The sequence below is a fragment of the Lissotriton helveticus genome, chromosome 5_1 (assembly GCF_964261635.1).
Source record: "Lissotriton helveticus chromosome 5_1, aLisHel1.1, whole genome shotgun sequence".
Lineage (NCBI taxonomy): Eukaryota > Metazoa > Chordata > Amphibia > Caudata > Salamandridae > Lissotriton > Lissotriton helveticus.
In genome coordinates, this window is record NC_136065.1 from 1,224,124,796 (window position 1) to 1,224,138,738 (window position 13,943).

The 13,943-nt window shown below is 47.4% G+C and overlaps 1 protein-coding gene across 1 annotated transcript in view; it reads left to right on the forward strand.

The window, feature by feature from the left end:
* The window catches only part of TACC2 (transforming acidic coiled-coil containing protein 2), a 393,192-nt gene that overhangs the window by 51,892 nt on the left and 327,357 nt on the right, over positions 1 to 13,943 (forward strand). The window contains exon 4 of the mRNA XM_078643946.1: positions 5,958 to 6,028. Coding sequence (XP_078500072.1) covers positions 5,996 to 6,028 — 33 coding nt within the window. The 5' untranslated portion in view covers positions 5,958 to 5,995. The remainder of the gene's footprint in view (positions 1 to 5,957; positions 6,029 to 13,943) is intronic.

Consider the following 13,943-nt stretch of genomic DNA (forward strand, 5'->3'; position numbering starts at 1 on the left):
ACAATTTTAGGGGCACCTAGAAAAATTCCACAAATGAAAAAATCGGGTGAAACGTCTTCCTTTCCCTACCCTGGGTATGATTCTAAGAGGCCTGGTTATACGCAGTCTGGAGGAGGAAGACGTCCGGTCTGTCACACTTCCTAGAGACTTGTGGAACTAGTATCATCCTATTGGCCGGTGTTCCCAGGTGTCTCAGTCCGGCCTGCTGATGTCCAAGGAGGCCTGGTGGATTCAGGAACCAGCCTGCTGCTGCTCCGAAGGACCTGAGTCCAGTCATCTGTCCAATGCCATATGTCACTTTTGGATGATATCATATAGTGCTGTTCAATATCGGACAGTAGTGGACTGTATCACGCAGTGATCAGTATGTACAATACTTACAAATCACACATTGCTATCAGTATCACACACAGCTACACATTATTGCACAGCACTGTTCGGAATCACCACTTCCGTCTAGTACCACTGAGTGCTGTACTATATAACAGAGGACCATTTAATATCACACACTATTCAATAGCAGACAGTGCTATCAAATATAACAGTGCTGTACAATATTGCACAAAGATATCCAATGTAAGATATTGTTATCCAGGGTAACACAGTGATCTCCATTTGCAATATCAAACTGTACTGTTGAGTAGCTCCTTGTGATGTACAATATCGCACACTGCTGTTCAATATTGTGCAGTGCAATTGTAATATCAGAATTACTAGCCAATCCCACACTGTGCTAGTCAGCGTAACAGTCCTATTCAATATCACGCACTGGTGTCCAGCATCACAGAGCGGGTGCTATATCGGAGTGCCATACCATTTCGCAGATTGGTGCCTAATATTGCCCTGGGTAATATGGCAGCCAGTGTTGACCCTGTGAGAGCCGAAGGGGGGGCTCTCGACAGCCTGCTCTGGTGTTCACTCGGACTGTGTGTGATACTGTCCTCCGTGCATGGGTGCTGGTGCCCCCGGGTGTTAGTGTTCACTCCTCATTCGCATGTGTTTACATGTGTTGTGTTGATGGTGGTCTCACCCTACCTTTGTGTGGGTGAGAGGGGGGTTGTTCTGTTTGTGTTTGAGGGTATTGTGTGTTGGTGGTGCTTTCCCATGTATGTTTACACTGCGCGTGCGAGTGAGGCAACATACAGTACAAGTGTGTGTGTTTTGTTCCCAGTGCTCACACTCCATGTATGTTATAGGGTATCAGCTGCCTTGGTGTCCCATACTTTTCACATTACATTCCACCTTTGCATGTAATAGAGCGAGAGCATGTTGAAGAGAGATGCAGTGGAAAGCTGCAGGCGGGATTTAAGGACAGTGGTAGCTGGGCAGTGGCGGTGAGGCGGGCGGGTGAGAAATGAGACAGTGGAATTCATAGACTCCTGGCCCTGATTAAGAACCTGCTCACTGTCGGATACTGGCCATGGTAGGGGTAAAGCAGCAGATATCAGGGTTGGCTGGTGTCTGGGGGTGCAGTGGGGTTGGCCAGTGGTTCTGGCCGATACGACCCAGAGGTGGGCTTCGAGGCCAGTCCTGAACACTGGATGGCTAGTAGTGTGTATGTAGTGTATCTTTCACCCTGGGGACCTGCGGGACAGTTGCAGATGACAGGATGCATGTTTGTGGGGTGACCAGGCTACTCCCCATCATGTAGGACTCAGTGCTGCTGTCCTGGCCTTTTCCATTAGGGTCCAGTGCATTCCGGTAATGGATGCAATTGGTTGCATTGATGTGAAGCAAGATTGCAACTCCCACAGTGCATTGCATTGTGAAATGTAAAGGTTGGACTGAAGCATTGGCGTCCAACGCCATTTCTATAACATGCCCGCTCCCCCCACAGACAGCAGGGATGCTGAGAAGAGGTCTGGAGTGTAGATCTCTCCAAATGTCTCTCTAGCTCCCTTAGTTTCTGGCAGCACAGGAAGCCTTCAGGCGAGCACCCCCTCGCTGTCAGAAGGAGCCCAGCACAGAGACCTTGTTGTAAGGTGGGGTGTCCATTCAGCAGCTCGCTGCCCCACCAACAGAGGCGGCTGTCCCAAAGAGACAGCCAGGAGGCGCCTGGACAGGCAGGTGTCTCTGAGGGCCCGTAAGGTGTGGGCTGAGTTAGTCACAGGGTGGAGGCCAGCAGAACGGCAGGGGTGTCATTAGTGACATGTCAGGCGAGTTCTCTTTAGAAGGGCAGGGCGGCATGGCGTGGTAAGCAGCACACCAGGCGTGCGCCTCGAAGGACTCTGTCTGTGTGCAATGCTGTGCCAGAGTCTGTGTGCGCACTCCCTGCCTGCGTGAGAGTCTGCTTCCCCCACACGTATGTGCATGTGTCTGAAACCGCGGGTGTGACTGTGTGGTGCCGCAGAGTCAGCTTTTGTGTGTGATTCTGTGTACGTCACCTGTGTAGACTGTATGTGCGATTCTCCTGTTGGGAGTTTATTTGCCCTTGTGAAGCTCAGTGCCTCCTTGGCACCCTGTGTGTACGAAAGAGAGAGAGGTGTGTGTGTGTGAGACACTTGTTCATGAGAGTACATGGAGGTGAAACTGTGTGAGCAAGAGATATGCCCTGCCGGTGTGAGACTTTGAATGTGTGTGTTTGTTTGTGTCTGATTTCCAGAGGCGAGGCCTTCTGTGGCTGCCCGGGTTTGGAATACTTCACTCCTCGCTTTGTCTTTCTTACAGTTGTGTGTCTCCTGTCTGCAAGGAGCTCGATTGATATGTGTTACCGCAGTATTTACGTAGATTGGCAGTGCCCCTGCCAGGCAGAGCGGTACCAGTCCCAATGCAGAGGGTGGATAACTTAGGCGAGAGGACAGACCGCTGAGAGACTCCATGGGGAGTCTTCAGAGCCCCACTGCAGCACATGGGCGCAGGAGCCCAGGAATGAAGACAGCCAGGGCAGGCTCTCGTGTGTGTGAAGGGGATGCTGAGAAGATGTGATGTTCAATGGCGCAAAGGCTGCTGGGTAGAAGCAGCAGGAAGCACAGCTCTCTACTACTGAGTATAAGGAAGGCACTGCCCATGTTTATGCTTAAACAGGCCCAAGGGGTATGCGAAGCAGCAAAGGCAACTCACTTGCAAATTCACATTATTTTATAAAACGTTGTAAGCTTTGCAAAGTGTACAGATTGCAAACTTTTGTTTGGTTTGCAACGTTTTTTTTATTTTTTTTAAATGAAAAAGGGGTCAGCTGGCCCGCCCCATTATCCCTTCCTGATAGAAACGTGCTGCTGCTGCTCAGTTCTGTGTGTGCCCTCTAGGCTGATCACCTTTTCCCATGTAATTACAGACTCGATTTCCTGATCTTTAGTGTAATCACCTAATGCATTCTGGGTGTTGTATTTTTGCCCTGCTTCCATTGAACTAATTAGATTAACACACCAGAAAAAAATGATGTGTAGGCGAAAAGTTCAGGGCTGGAGATAGTCACTGTGAGGACCTAGAGTGAGGTGGCCACCCTAGTCCCATAGTGAGGATTGCCACATCCAGGCTTCTGTCCCCTGCTTGAAGCTTCACGCCTTCCCCCACCCATCAGGCGCAGTTGACCTGATGCTGATGTCCAGCCACAGCAGCAAACAACAAACAACTCCCTGCCACAGCATTCTGTGTCCTTCAGGGACAGGACATTACCCAACAGAAAAGTGAGGATCTTTGCGAAGGGCTACGTTTTCCGCCTTAGTCTGGTGTGGTGGGTGAAGTCATTCACGGCCCATCCATACATAATGCCAGATTGATAGGTTTGTAGATCTGTTGGGAGCTTTTCTTAGGCAACTTCCAAAGGAACAGGAGATGGACATTGATCTGTTTATTGTAAACATTGTTGAATACTTGGTTTCATGAGTAGCAGGAGATTCAGGCTTGTTGTTAGTGTAGCTCTTAAGACTCTGGAGGAAGGTTGCAGTGACTGGAGCGAGCATGTGGCTGAGTGGGAGACGGAATGGACAACGGAGGGAGGTGATCCTCATCGTAGGATGTTTGCAAGAACCCAGGACACTCATTATGTGTGTCGGTGCAATCAACTCAAGGTGTGCAGCCTGGGCGTGCACCTATGGGGAAGCGAGGTGTGACAGAGGTGTGGGTAGTTCATTTGTTTTGAAGATGAATGTTGTTGATTTTCTTCACTATATAATTTGTTGATTACTGTGGGTATTGTCTAGAGGGTGGTCTGCAGAGCCTGGGGGTAGACGGGGTCACATGACTGGATTGAGGTTTCATCTGTGCTGCATGCATCTGCACAGATGATCTGGTAATAGTGCGTTTTGCTGACAGTAATGTGTTCCATCTTGTGGTGCAGTGTGTTTTCAGTAGTCAGCAATACTTGTCTTGTTTGAAAGCTGCCCAGAGTTCCTCCTCTGTGTGCCTACATTTTCTGCTTTGATTTACTTTTGAGTTCACCAGGGTGTGGATTATTTGAGACTGATACTTACTTTCTGTTCTACATGCTTATTAACGTTTGCCTTGAGGACATGCGGCTGATTAAAGAAGGTTATTAAATCGTCAGCATCTATAGTGCTAAATACAGTGGCAGCCAGGGTGGTGACCTCCTGGGCAAAGCAATCGAAAGGAACTTCTTGAATGAATAAGAGAAATGCTTGGTTGGTTTGGTTACCTGTTGCATATGGGTTTACCACAGTGCATTGTGGCGGGGGTGGCAGTGCTAGTCTCAAGTGGTATAAGTATGTGTTTGAGAGAGGTTAATGATCAGGTCCACAGCACTGCCTTTAAGGTGGATGGGGTCTGTGGTGTGCTAGGTGGAGTCCAATGCTTTGAGATGCTGGATTAGGGCTACCTTCATATTATGGCATAGGAATCTCCAAAGCCTTTGGAGAGTCAGAGGAAGATGTTGTTTGCTGGACTATGAGAGATGGTGGTCAAAGAATCGATTACATAATCAATGGAGAATTCCTTTGGTCATTGAAGGGGCTTATTTACAAGAAATCATAAACCTGGAAATGCGTCAGAATGGTACGCCTCCCAAAGGGGAGGCATGAAGAGAGGCAATGAGAAGAAATGTTTTCATTTCTCCTAGTTTTTTCCTCTTTCTCTGCATGCTACATTCTGAAGCACACATAGGAAGAGGAATTCATCTCTTGTGATTGTTTTTGTGCAGGAAGGTGTCCCTTCCTGCACAAAAAAAATCATCCCTGTGACGCAGGCACCCTTCCACCACGGTGAAAGGGTGCCTGCATTGGTGCTTGCAAGCTCATTGTACCACAGCGCAGGGGAGAGCAAAGGGATCCATCATATCATTGTAGATATGACGCAATCCTTGGCTTCGGAATTAACGCAGCGCGGCGCAGCCAAATGGCTTATGGCACAGCCCTGCATGAATTTCTTGTAAATAAGGCCCTGAATCTAACTGAGGAGGAAGGTGACTGTGAGGGAGGGAAGTACAATAAAGGAGTGCCATGCATCGGATCGCGGCTACCTTCAGGCTTACGCATGACCAGCGTGGTTTGTGTATAATCCTAAGGCCACCGCCTGTGTGGTGGGTGTAGTTGATGTCCTGCATGTTGTATCCGCTTTTGGTGAATACATACACTAGGTGTCTATGTGTAGATGGGAGTTTGCTAGTTTTCTGTGATGAAGCGTGTCTCGATTGCATGAGCACATGGTGTCAGCGATGATGGCGTATACCACGTCAGTGGTATGTACTACTGCGGATAGAGCCCTGATGTGCACGATGAGGGGTGTTTTGTTGACATGTGTAAGATGCAGTGTGGGGCAGGCTCTGCCCCTAGAGCACCGAAGTCCTTTCACCACATTGTGGGGGAGTAAGGAGAACATGGCAAGAGAGTTGAGGTCTCAGAAGAGTAAAACTGGGACCAACCCAGAGTAGAAAGTCCTGAACCTGGGTCTACTGAGTAAGAGGTCCCAACACATGTTTTAAATCCGATTCAGAAACTGTTTTCGTTAATCAGTGTATATTGTCTTCATTGACCATGCTAACACGATCTAACCACGTCTTCCAGCTTCCTTCCTGCACTGAGCGAGGCTGACCAGAAGAAGGATGGGCTCCGAAAGCAGCAAGCCAGACGCGAAGGTACCGTGTAGGCATGTGTGGGACTGGTATAGTATGTGGTGAGCATGGGTACAGTAGGGTGAGTAGGTGCAGCGAGGGGGAAGTTTGAGCAGGTGATGTGGAATTCAAAGAGTTTAGGAGCCTAGTGTATGCCGGACGTAGCATAGACATATGTGGTTGTCTCGGTGTGGGTGGATGTGGCTTATGGAGAGTATGGCAGGTGGGCAGAGGCTCAGATAGTGTGAGGGAGAGTGTGGACTGGCCTAGGGCCAGTATGGTCTGCCAAGGAAGCAGTAAATAAATGACACAGTTGGCAGAGTATGTCAAATGTCAAGCTTGCTCCCAAGCAGTTACCAGGACTGGGGCAGAGTCAGTCACATGACAGAGCAGGGCCTCTGAAATGCAGGTAAGACTGGTGTAAAGTAATTTGCTTGAAAGATTCCCATAGGCTGGTGCCTCGAAAAGGTACGCAGAGCTGACAAAGTGCTATCCTTGCCAAAAAGCTCTGACTAGATGAAGCCAATAGAACTGGGACAAAGCTGGCCGCACAGCAGGCTAATCCTGACACGACTAGATTGTTCTCAGCAACAACAGATTGCTTTCTCATGAGTAGGCTTACAAGGATGTTTACACTTTCCCTGAGGGCCAAACCTGTGCCATACTCCTCTTGAATTTAAAGATTTCCCTGCACACACATAGGAATTTAGTATCTGAATGACCCTAAAACTGTGGGTCTTCACATGTGTACAGTAGATGTGATACATGACAAAGGGCTGTGTTATTACTTTCAGTCGCTGTGGGACTTTGCAATTCTTGGTCAAGGTTATTGGTGCTCAGCTGTGTTTAAAGTATGGTATGCTGTGGCATTTTGCAATGTGCTGTGTCTCTGAAAGTTTTCCTGGCGCAAATACTGAGATGTGCACACCATAACACAAATCATGGCTATACTGAGAAAGAAAATAGTATTGAAGAATTTCTTAAGGGACATATAATGGTGTCCCTGCTGTAAAAGAAGCCGCAGTGCTACTGGCTTGCTATGTACCTGCATCTGTGGCTTTCCTTCTGTCTCTCATGCATGAAAAGAAAGAGAATTTCTAATGACTGCTTTTAATGACTGCTTACAGTGCCACTCCAGGAACGAGTCGCCTTCTGCAGAGGCAAGGAATGCAATTTTAGGTCTGAAATGCCATGAAACTTTCACATTCTGATATTTCTCTTTTATGAGAAGTGATTTTAGAGTGTAGGTGCTGGAGAAAACCATAGAATTATATCCATAGGAGACGCAATTTGTAAAGAGGATATATTTAACGTAAAGCCCAGTATTTTGAGCATCGTATGAGAGAGTGTATATCCTGATTAAGCCTATCAGCCAGAATTGCTGCCGAAACAACACATTCACCTTTTTATACACTCAATATGAAATCTCACCATTCATAAGTTATTTGATGTACTTTCTTTGCACAATTCTTATTCTAAGGCATGTACTTTTGGAATAGCTATACACTTCCTTGTATCATATGTTTGTGAGTGGCATTGAATGCATGACTGTATATAGAGTGTGATAGCTAATGAGGTGGATAATGATTGATATATACCCTTTAAAATATATGTACTAGAACCCGCGATGTTGATTTTAAGAAAGATAGATTTGACTCTCTAGAAAAGGTTCTCATGTAGATTTTGAAGATGTGTATCCTTACTCATTCACATGTGAAAAGGAAACAAAATAAATTACTTTTTTATAATATGCAACTAACGGCATTAAATTAAGCTAACGAAAAAGACAGTGCCCATATTTAAATTTGAGATTAGTATTATTGGTAAACTATAGTTTTCTTTTTGTGACATGTGACCATAACCTCATGCTAGAGTTCAGCTGGACCAATCTGCCACTCTAGGTTTTCTAATTGTGCGTGCGTCCAGCGGCAGAGCGGCCTGGCTCTCCACTGAATAATCCTGCAGAAATTTCAGCATCAAAAAGGACACACCCAGCCCCCAAAACACAGAACTGGGAGCCAAATAAGTGAGGCCAAGCCAGAGGAGATATGACGTATTCAACTTAACGCAAAGATCATACATGATGCTACATTTTAGAGCAATGGAAGATGGCAAGAAACATGTTCCGGAAGTCCAGGTCGTTCGAATAAGCATAATCATTCCAGTGTATTACAAGGCACGGTGGCTTGGACCTAATTTAAAAAAAAACAAGAAAGCATTTGAAATGCTGAGATTTGCTCACGGCTGGTCCTTGTCTAGAGTGGGCAGAAAAACAATGAAGCGGAATGTGCCTACGTAATTACCAAGGAGTAAGAGTAATTCAAGCATTTCTCCCATCCCTTCTTTTTTTCTTCTAAGTGGACTTAATAGGAGTAAGCTTCTATTCGGGAGCTGGAGAAACAAAAAATGGACTATGGTCAGATTGGTTGATTCCAGACAATGTCAGAAAGGTATCTTTGGGAATGTCCAGGTATATCACTATGGAAACTCCAATGGCTGTGGCACCATGCCCAGATATCCTGCACTGTGGTCCAGATATCTTGCGCTGGCCATGAGGAGCTGGGTCTTTGATGTTCTCTTTTTATTCAACGCCAGCCGAAGGCAGGTAAGTGGCTTGTAAAGACCTCATGCGAGCTAGAAGATGATGTGATGAGCGAGAACAAACGTTGAATGCCACCTTAAGAATGATAGCACTGCCCACAGCAGGAACGAATGAGCTGTAGCCATGGAAGGAGGTAGACCTGAAGGAAGTAGAGAGGGCGAAGCTTCTGGGCTTCGGCACTTTAGCACAGCACCATTCAGGAGCTAAGAAAAGAAGTATATACATAGCACGGTGACCAGAAGTATCTTCACAGCACGGGGACCAGAAGTATAATATACACAACCTCTCTAGCGGAAGAAAACCTGTGCCCCACTGTGAGCTCCAAACTCTCCGATGAAAAGGATGTCATAGTTGCATATTGTTCTAGAAAAATCCTGCCCTGCCTTAAATTGTCCAAGACGAGAGGTGCAAGAGGGTCGCCGCCCCACAAGGGACAGAAGCAGCTGGGAGCGGTCCAACAGGTTCCTCTCTCCACACATCCATGTCTCTGTTGAATCAACACCACTCCCAGACATGTTGTCATATGGGAGTTACTTAAGGGCAGGTGTGCAGTACTAGGCTCCGGTGGGTACTTTGCAGCATCTCCGGGGGTCAGGGAGGAACACAGCAGTTCTGATTCTACACTGGTCACGTGCACCCATTTGACGTTCCTCAAACATAAAACAAATCGTTTTTTTCCAGGCGCTCAAAGCTGTACTAATTCAGCGTCATGGCACTATAAATACTGAGGGGCAGAGATACAAGCCCCTTGCTTGACTTTTGCATCGATGTTGCATCACTTTTATGACGCCGACGCAGCGTAAATGTTGTGGCCGATTTACAACGTGACACGTCTAGGGAGATGCGTCACGTTGTAAAGCCCTGCATCACATTATACCTGCATCAGGTATAATGTTTGCAGGGTGGGTGTTCCCAAGCAAAAAGCCATGTAGAACTGACGCAGTAAAATCTACCAGATTTCACTGCGTCATTCTACGCCTTCACTGCGTCAAAATCCCTACGCCTGCACAGATCAGGCGTCAGGAATGACGCAGAGCTTTTTGAATGGGACTCGCCCATCTATTGGGGCGCATTGCTGGAGTTGCGTCACTTTCATGAGCAACTCCAGTAATGCGTCACTATTTCGCCAACAGATGCGTTAGAATTTCTGGCGCATCTGGGAATCCTTGCGCCATGGAGTACTGTATTGTAAATACAGCGCATCCATTGTTTCACAAGGAAATTCGGCGCTGGCGCAAGGAAACCGACGCATCTATGCAGATGCGTCAGTTCCTTGTAAATCTGCCCCTGAATATGGTCTTATTCAGCCACCGGGTGCTCATTTTATCTTCTTTGGAAAGATGAAATTCACAGTCAAACCTCCCAGGCAAGAGCTGTGGCATAAAAGGCATTGACTGACCAACAAATCACACCAGCAAATAAGGCATCATGAATGGCTAGATTGATAAAACAGAATAGAATATGTGATTTCGAAAACCCAGCAAAAAATGACAGGTTTCCTGCCTGGTCTTATGCAATGCTATTGCCGTCCTGTTAGCACCAGCACAGCGTTATTGTTGTGTCCTGTGAGTGGTCGAATCAGCGTGGGATTGCTTGTTTACCCCCGGTGTCCTGGGTACACTGTGCTGCTGGACAACAAACTGAATTACCAGGTAATCCCCTTTAACACCTGACTCCTGGGAGAGTGAGGCAGAGCCGCCCAAGGCTTACTCAAGGAGTGGGGGCGGGGCTCAGACACAACCAAACACAGAAATATCATCCAATGAGCAAACACTTCAGGCCATGCTTTACTTTGTTAAACAGAAAGTAATACACATATTACAAACACTATACATAAAATAGAGCTATACATAGAAATACAGAACTAGCACCCTCCTCACCATACATCAGATGCCAAAATATGCTGTAGCGCCTCTGTGCTAAACGCTATAGTTTTCCTCACAGACCCAGTCTCTGCACAATGTCTCTCGCGATCTTCAATATGTGGTCCAGGGGCGCTGTCTGCAGTCTCAACAGTCAACAGCACAGGCACAATCTCAGCGTTTCACTTGCCATCCCTAGCAGCCATCAGCCCCCGGTGCCACGAAGTGTTGGCATTAATAGGGGTTGGGCTAAGGGTCCGTGGGCCTCATTTATGAAAAGTGACGCATCGCTGCGAGAAACCAGCGATGCGTCACTTTTCATTGCGCCCTCCTTGGGACCCCAATGATGCGTCATATTTACAATATGACGCATCATTGCGCAAGGAGTTACAGATACGTCAGTATTTCTGACGTATCTGTAAGCGCAAAAGTGACGCATTGCTGGATTGTGTCACAAAAGTGACGCAACTCCAGCAATGCATCCTTTCACATGGGGAAAGCCCCATGTGAAAGGGCTCGCGTCAGTCTTACGCCTGCTGTGAGGCAGGCGCAAGATTTTGACGCAACAGCGTCCTAAAAGTGACGCAGTGAAATCTCATAGATTTCACTGCGTCACTATTACGAGGCTTTTTGCAGGGGAAAGCCCCCTCTGCATACATTATACCTGACGCAGGTATAATGTAGCGCAGGGGTTTACAAAGTGAGGCATCTGCTTAGATGCGTCACTTTGTAAATAGTGCGCAACAGGAGGCATGTTTTACGCTGCCGATGCGTCACAAAACGTGACGCATTGGAAGCGCAAAACTGATGCAAGGCCTCATAAATGAGGCCCCGTGTGTGTAAGCGCTTTACAAGGGTTTCACTCACTTCCTATGACACCTCCCTGAACCCACTGAACAGGCCCAAACACACGCTGGAGCGCCCACCCAAAGGGACGCTCACAGGCGGCTGCAGGGACGGCGTTTAGTGCCTGTTTAAGAGGGCATGAGACACAAAAGGGGGCTAATGGTGGTGTTGGTGCCCATTCACTCCCTGTAAGTAAGGATTTAAAAGGGCCGTCAACTTTTAAACTGATGATTAGAGTTGGGTGGTGTCAGTGCCAGGGTGCCCACAGATCGGGGCATGCACTCCCAAGGAAAAGCTGGCACAACAAGGGTTGATATCTTGGCAGCACGTTTCGGTCTTCCACGTGGTCAGCACTTCCTGGATCCCTTCAGGCCCACCCTGTCACCTCTCATTGCTCGAGTCAGAGAAGGGACTGAAGTGTTCCTGGTTGGGAGGGGGCGGCACCAGCCAGGGCCATAGACAATTCAAGCACCTATGCTATGTTGTAGGCAATGACTCTTTCTCTAGGCCAATGGCGTTGCGTCCGGGTCCTGACACCCTACCTCTCCTGCGCCGCAGCCTCATTTCAAGGGCAGGTGTGAATCACAGAGTTGGGGCTCTAAGGACCCGGGCAGAGGCGCACAGACCTTTCCTATACGAGGCTGCCTCACACACAATGTTATGTTATGTTCTGTTAAACTTTACTTGTATAGCGCACGTTCACCAGGTTGGTTTCTTGGCGCTGCTCTGAAGGGTTAGGCTAAGATGTTCCTAGTATGCCTGTTTGAATAGCCATGTTTTTAGCCGTTTATGGAAGCTCATAAGGTTTGAGCAGGATCTGATCTCAAGTGGCAGGGAGTTCCAGAGTTTGGGGCCCAGGGTGGCAAACTTAGACCCCCCAGCCCGTTTTAGCATGAAGGATGGTATAGTCAGGAGGTGAATGTGGGTGGATCGTAGATTACGGGTGGGAATGTATCTGTTGATCGAGCTGTTAATGAATTTTGGGCTCTTACTGTTCAGGGAGTTTAATATAATGCATCCTACCTTGAAGGCGCATCTCTGGGATACTGGAAGCCAGTGTAGTTTCTTGAGAAGAGCAGTAATATGATGACGCCTGTTTTCTTGAAGGATCAGCCTAGCCGCCTGGTTTTGAACCATTTGGAGGAGGTGGGTGAGATAGGCCGAGATGCCAAGGTAAAGAGAGTTGGCATAGTCGATGTGTGATATTACCAAAGCGAGGACTGCCTGTATTTTCGCTTCCTGAGTGAGGAACCTAATGATTTTTTTATTTTCCTAAGTTGAAAGAAGCATGTTAAGATCACAGACCCAATTGGGTTTTTCATGGTGAGGTCTTTATTGATTATGACTCCCAAGGCTTTAGCGGATGTGGAGGGGGCGGGTGGCTGTCCCAGTTCTTTCAGCCAGAAGTTGGAGCTCCATGGGTTCAATGCGCCTCCTGTGAGGATCACTTCTGTTTTGTCCGGGTTTAATTTGAGGTGGTTGCTGTTCATCAAGTTACGGATGAACAGCATTGTTCCCTGGAATTCAAGGACGGGGTTTGGGGAGTCGTTATTCGGTAATATCAGTTGGAAATCATCTGCATAGTTGAAGGTTTGGATTTTCCTTTCTTTTAGAGCGTGGATTAGGGGGAGGAGGTATAGATTAAATAAATGTGGGGAGAGCGATGAGCCCTGGGGAACACCACACGTGTTCTTGATCTTAGGGGTTGTGAAGTTTCCCAAGCGGACCGCTTGATAACGGTTACTAAGAAAGGAGTTTATCCATTCCAGGGCCGACCCTTGCATTCCTGCATCCCTGACATGGTCGACCAGGATGTTATGGTCGACCATGTCAAAAGCGGCAGAGAGATCCAACAGCACCAGGGCCTGGGAAGCGCCTCCATCTGCTTTCTCTCGAAGAGAGTCCAGGACTGCCAATACAACTGATTCTGTGGAATGGGCTGGGCGGAACCCTGCTTGGTGAGGGTCCAAGTAATCTGATTGCTCAAGAAAGGTGGAAAAGCTTTTGGCTACGTGGGCTTCAAGTAGTTTGGATATGTAAGGGAGAAGTGAGATTGGACGGTAGTTAGCGAGAGTTCCGAGATCTGCTCCTGGCTTCTTCAGGAAGGGGATGACAGACGCCTCTTTGAAGGCGTCAGGGACATATCCCTGGGATAGCGATTTGTTTAGGAGGGTTATGGCTGGTTCTGGGCAGGCCGTAAAGGCTTCTTTTAGAATCCACGGAGGGCAGCTATCTCTGGGTGAGCCAGACTTTACTTTGGTTAGTAGGTCTGAGAAGTCTTCTTGACTTATTACTGGGATTTGTTCTAGCCTTTGTGTGTTTTTAGGTTTATTTTGACAAGTGGGCTTTGTGCAAATGGGGATGCTTGCTTTGATGGTTTTGATTTTATCAATGAAGAAGTTATTCAGGGAGCCACATAAGGATTGCGAATGTGTGGTTTTTAAAGTTGCTCGGTCTGGGTTAGATAAGTCGTTGATTATTGAGAAAATGTCGTTTGATTGGTTTTTGGAGGTGATGATTTTAAGAGAAAAATATTCGGACTTAGTGGTCAAGATCATTTTTGGGTTTCGCCTGCCGAAGGCTGCGCTCTGCGCAGCTTTTCGGCGCAGGCGAAATCCATTGATTACAA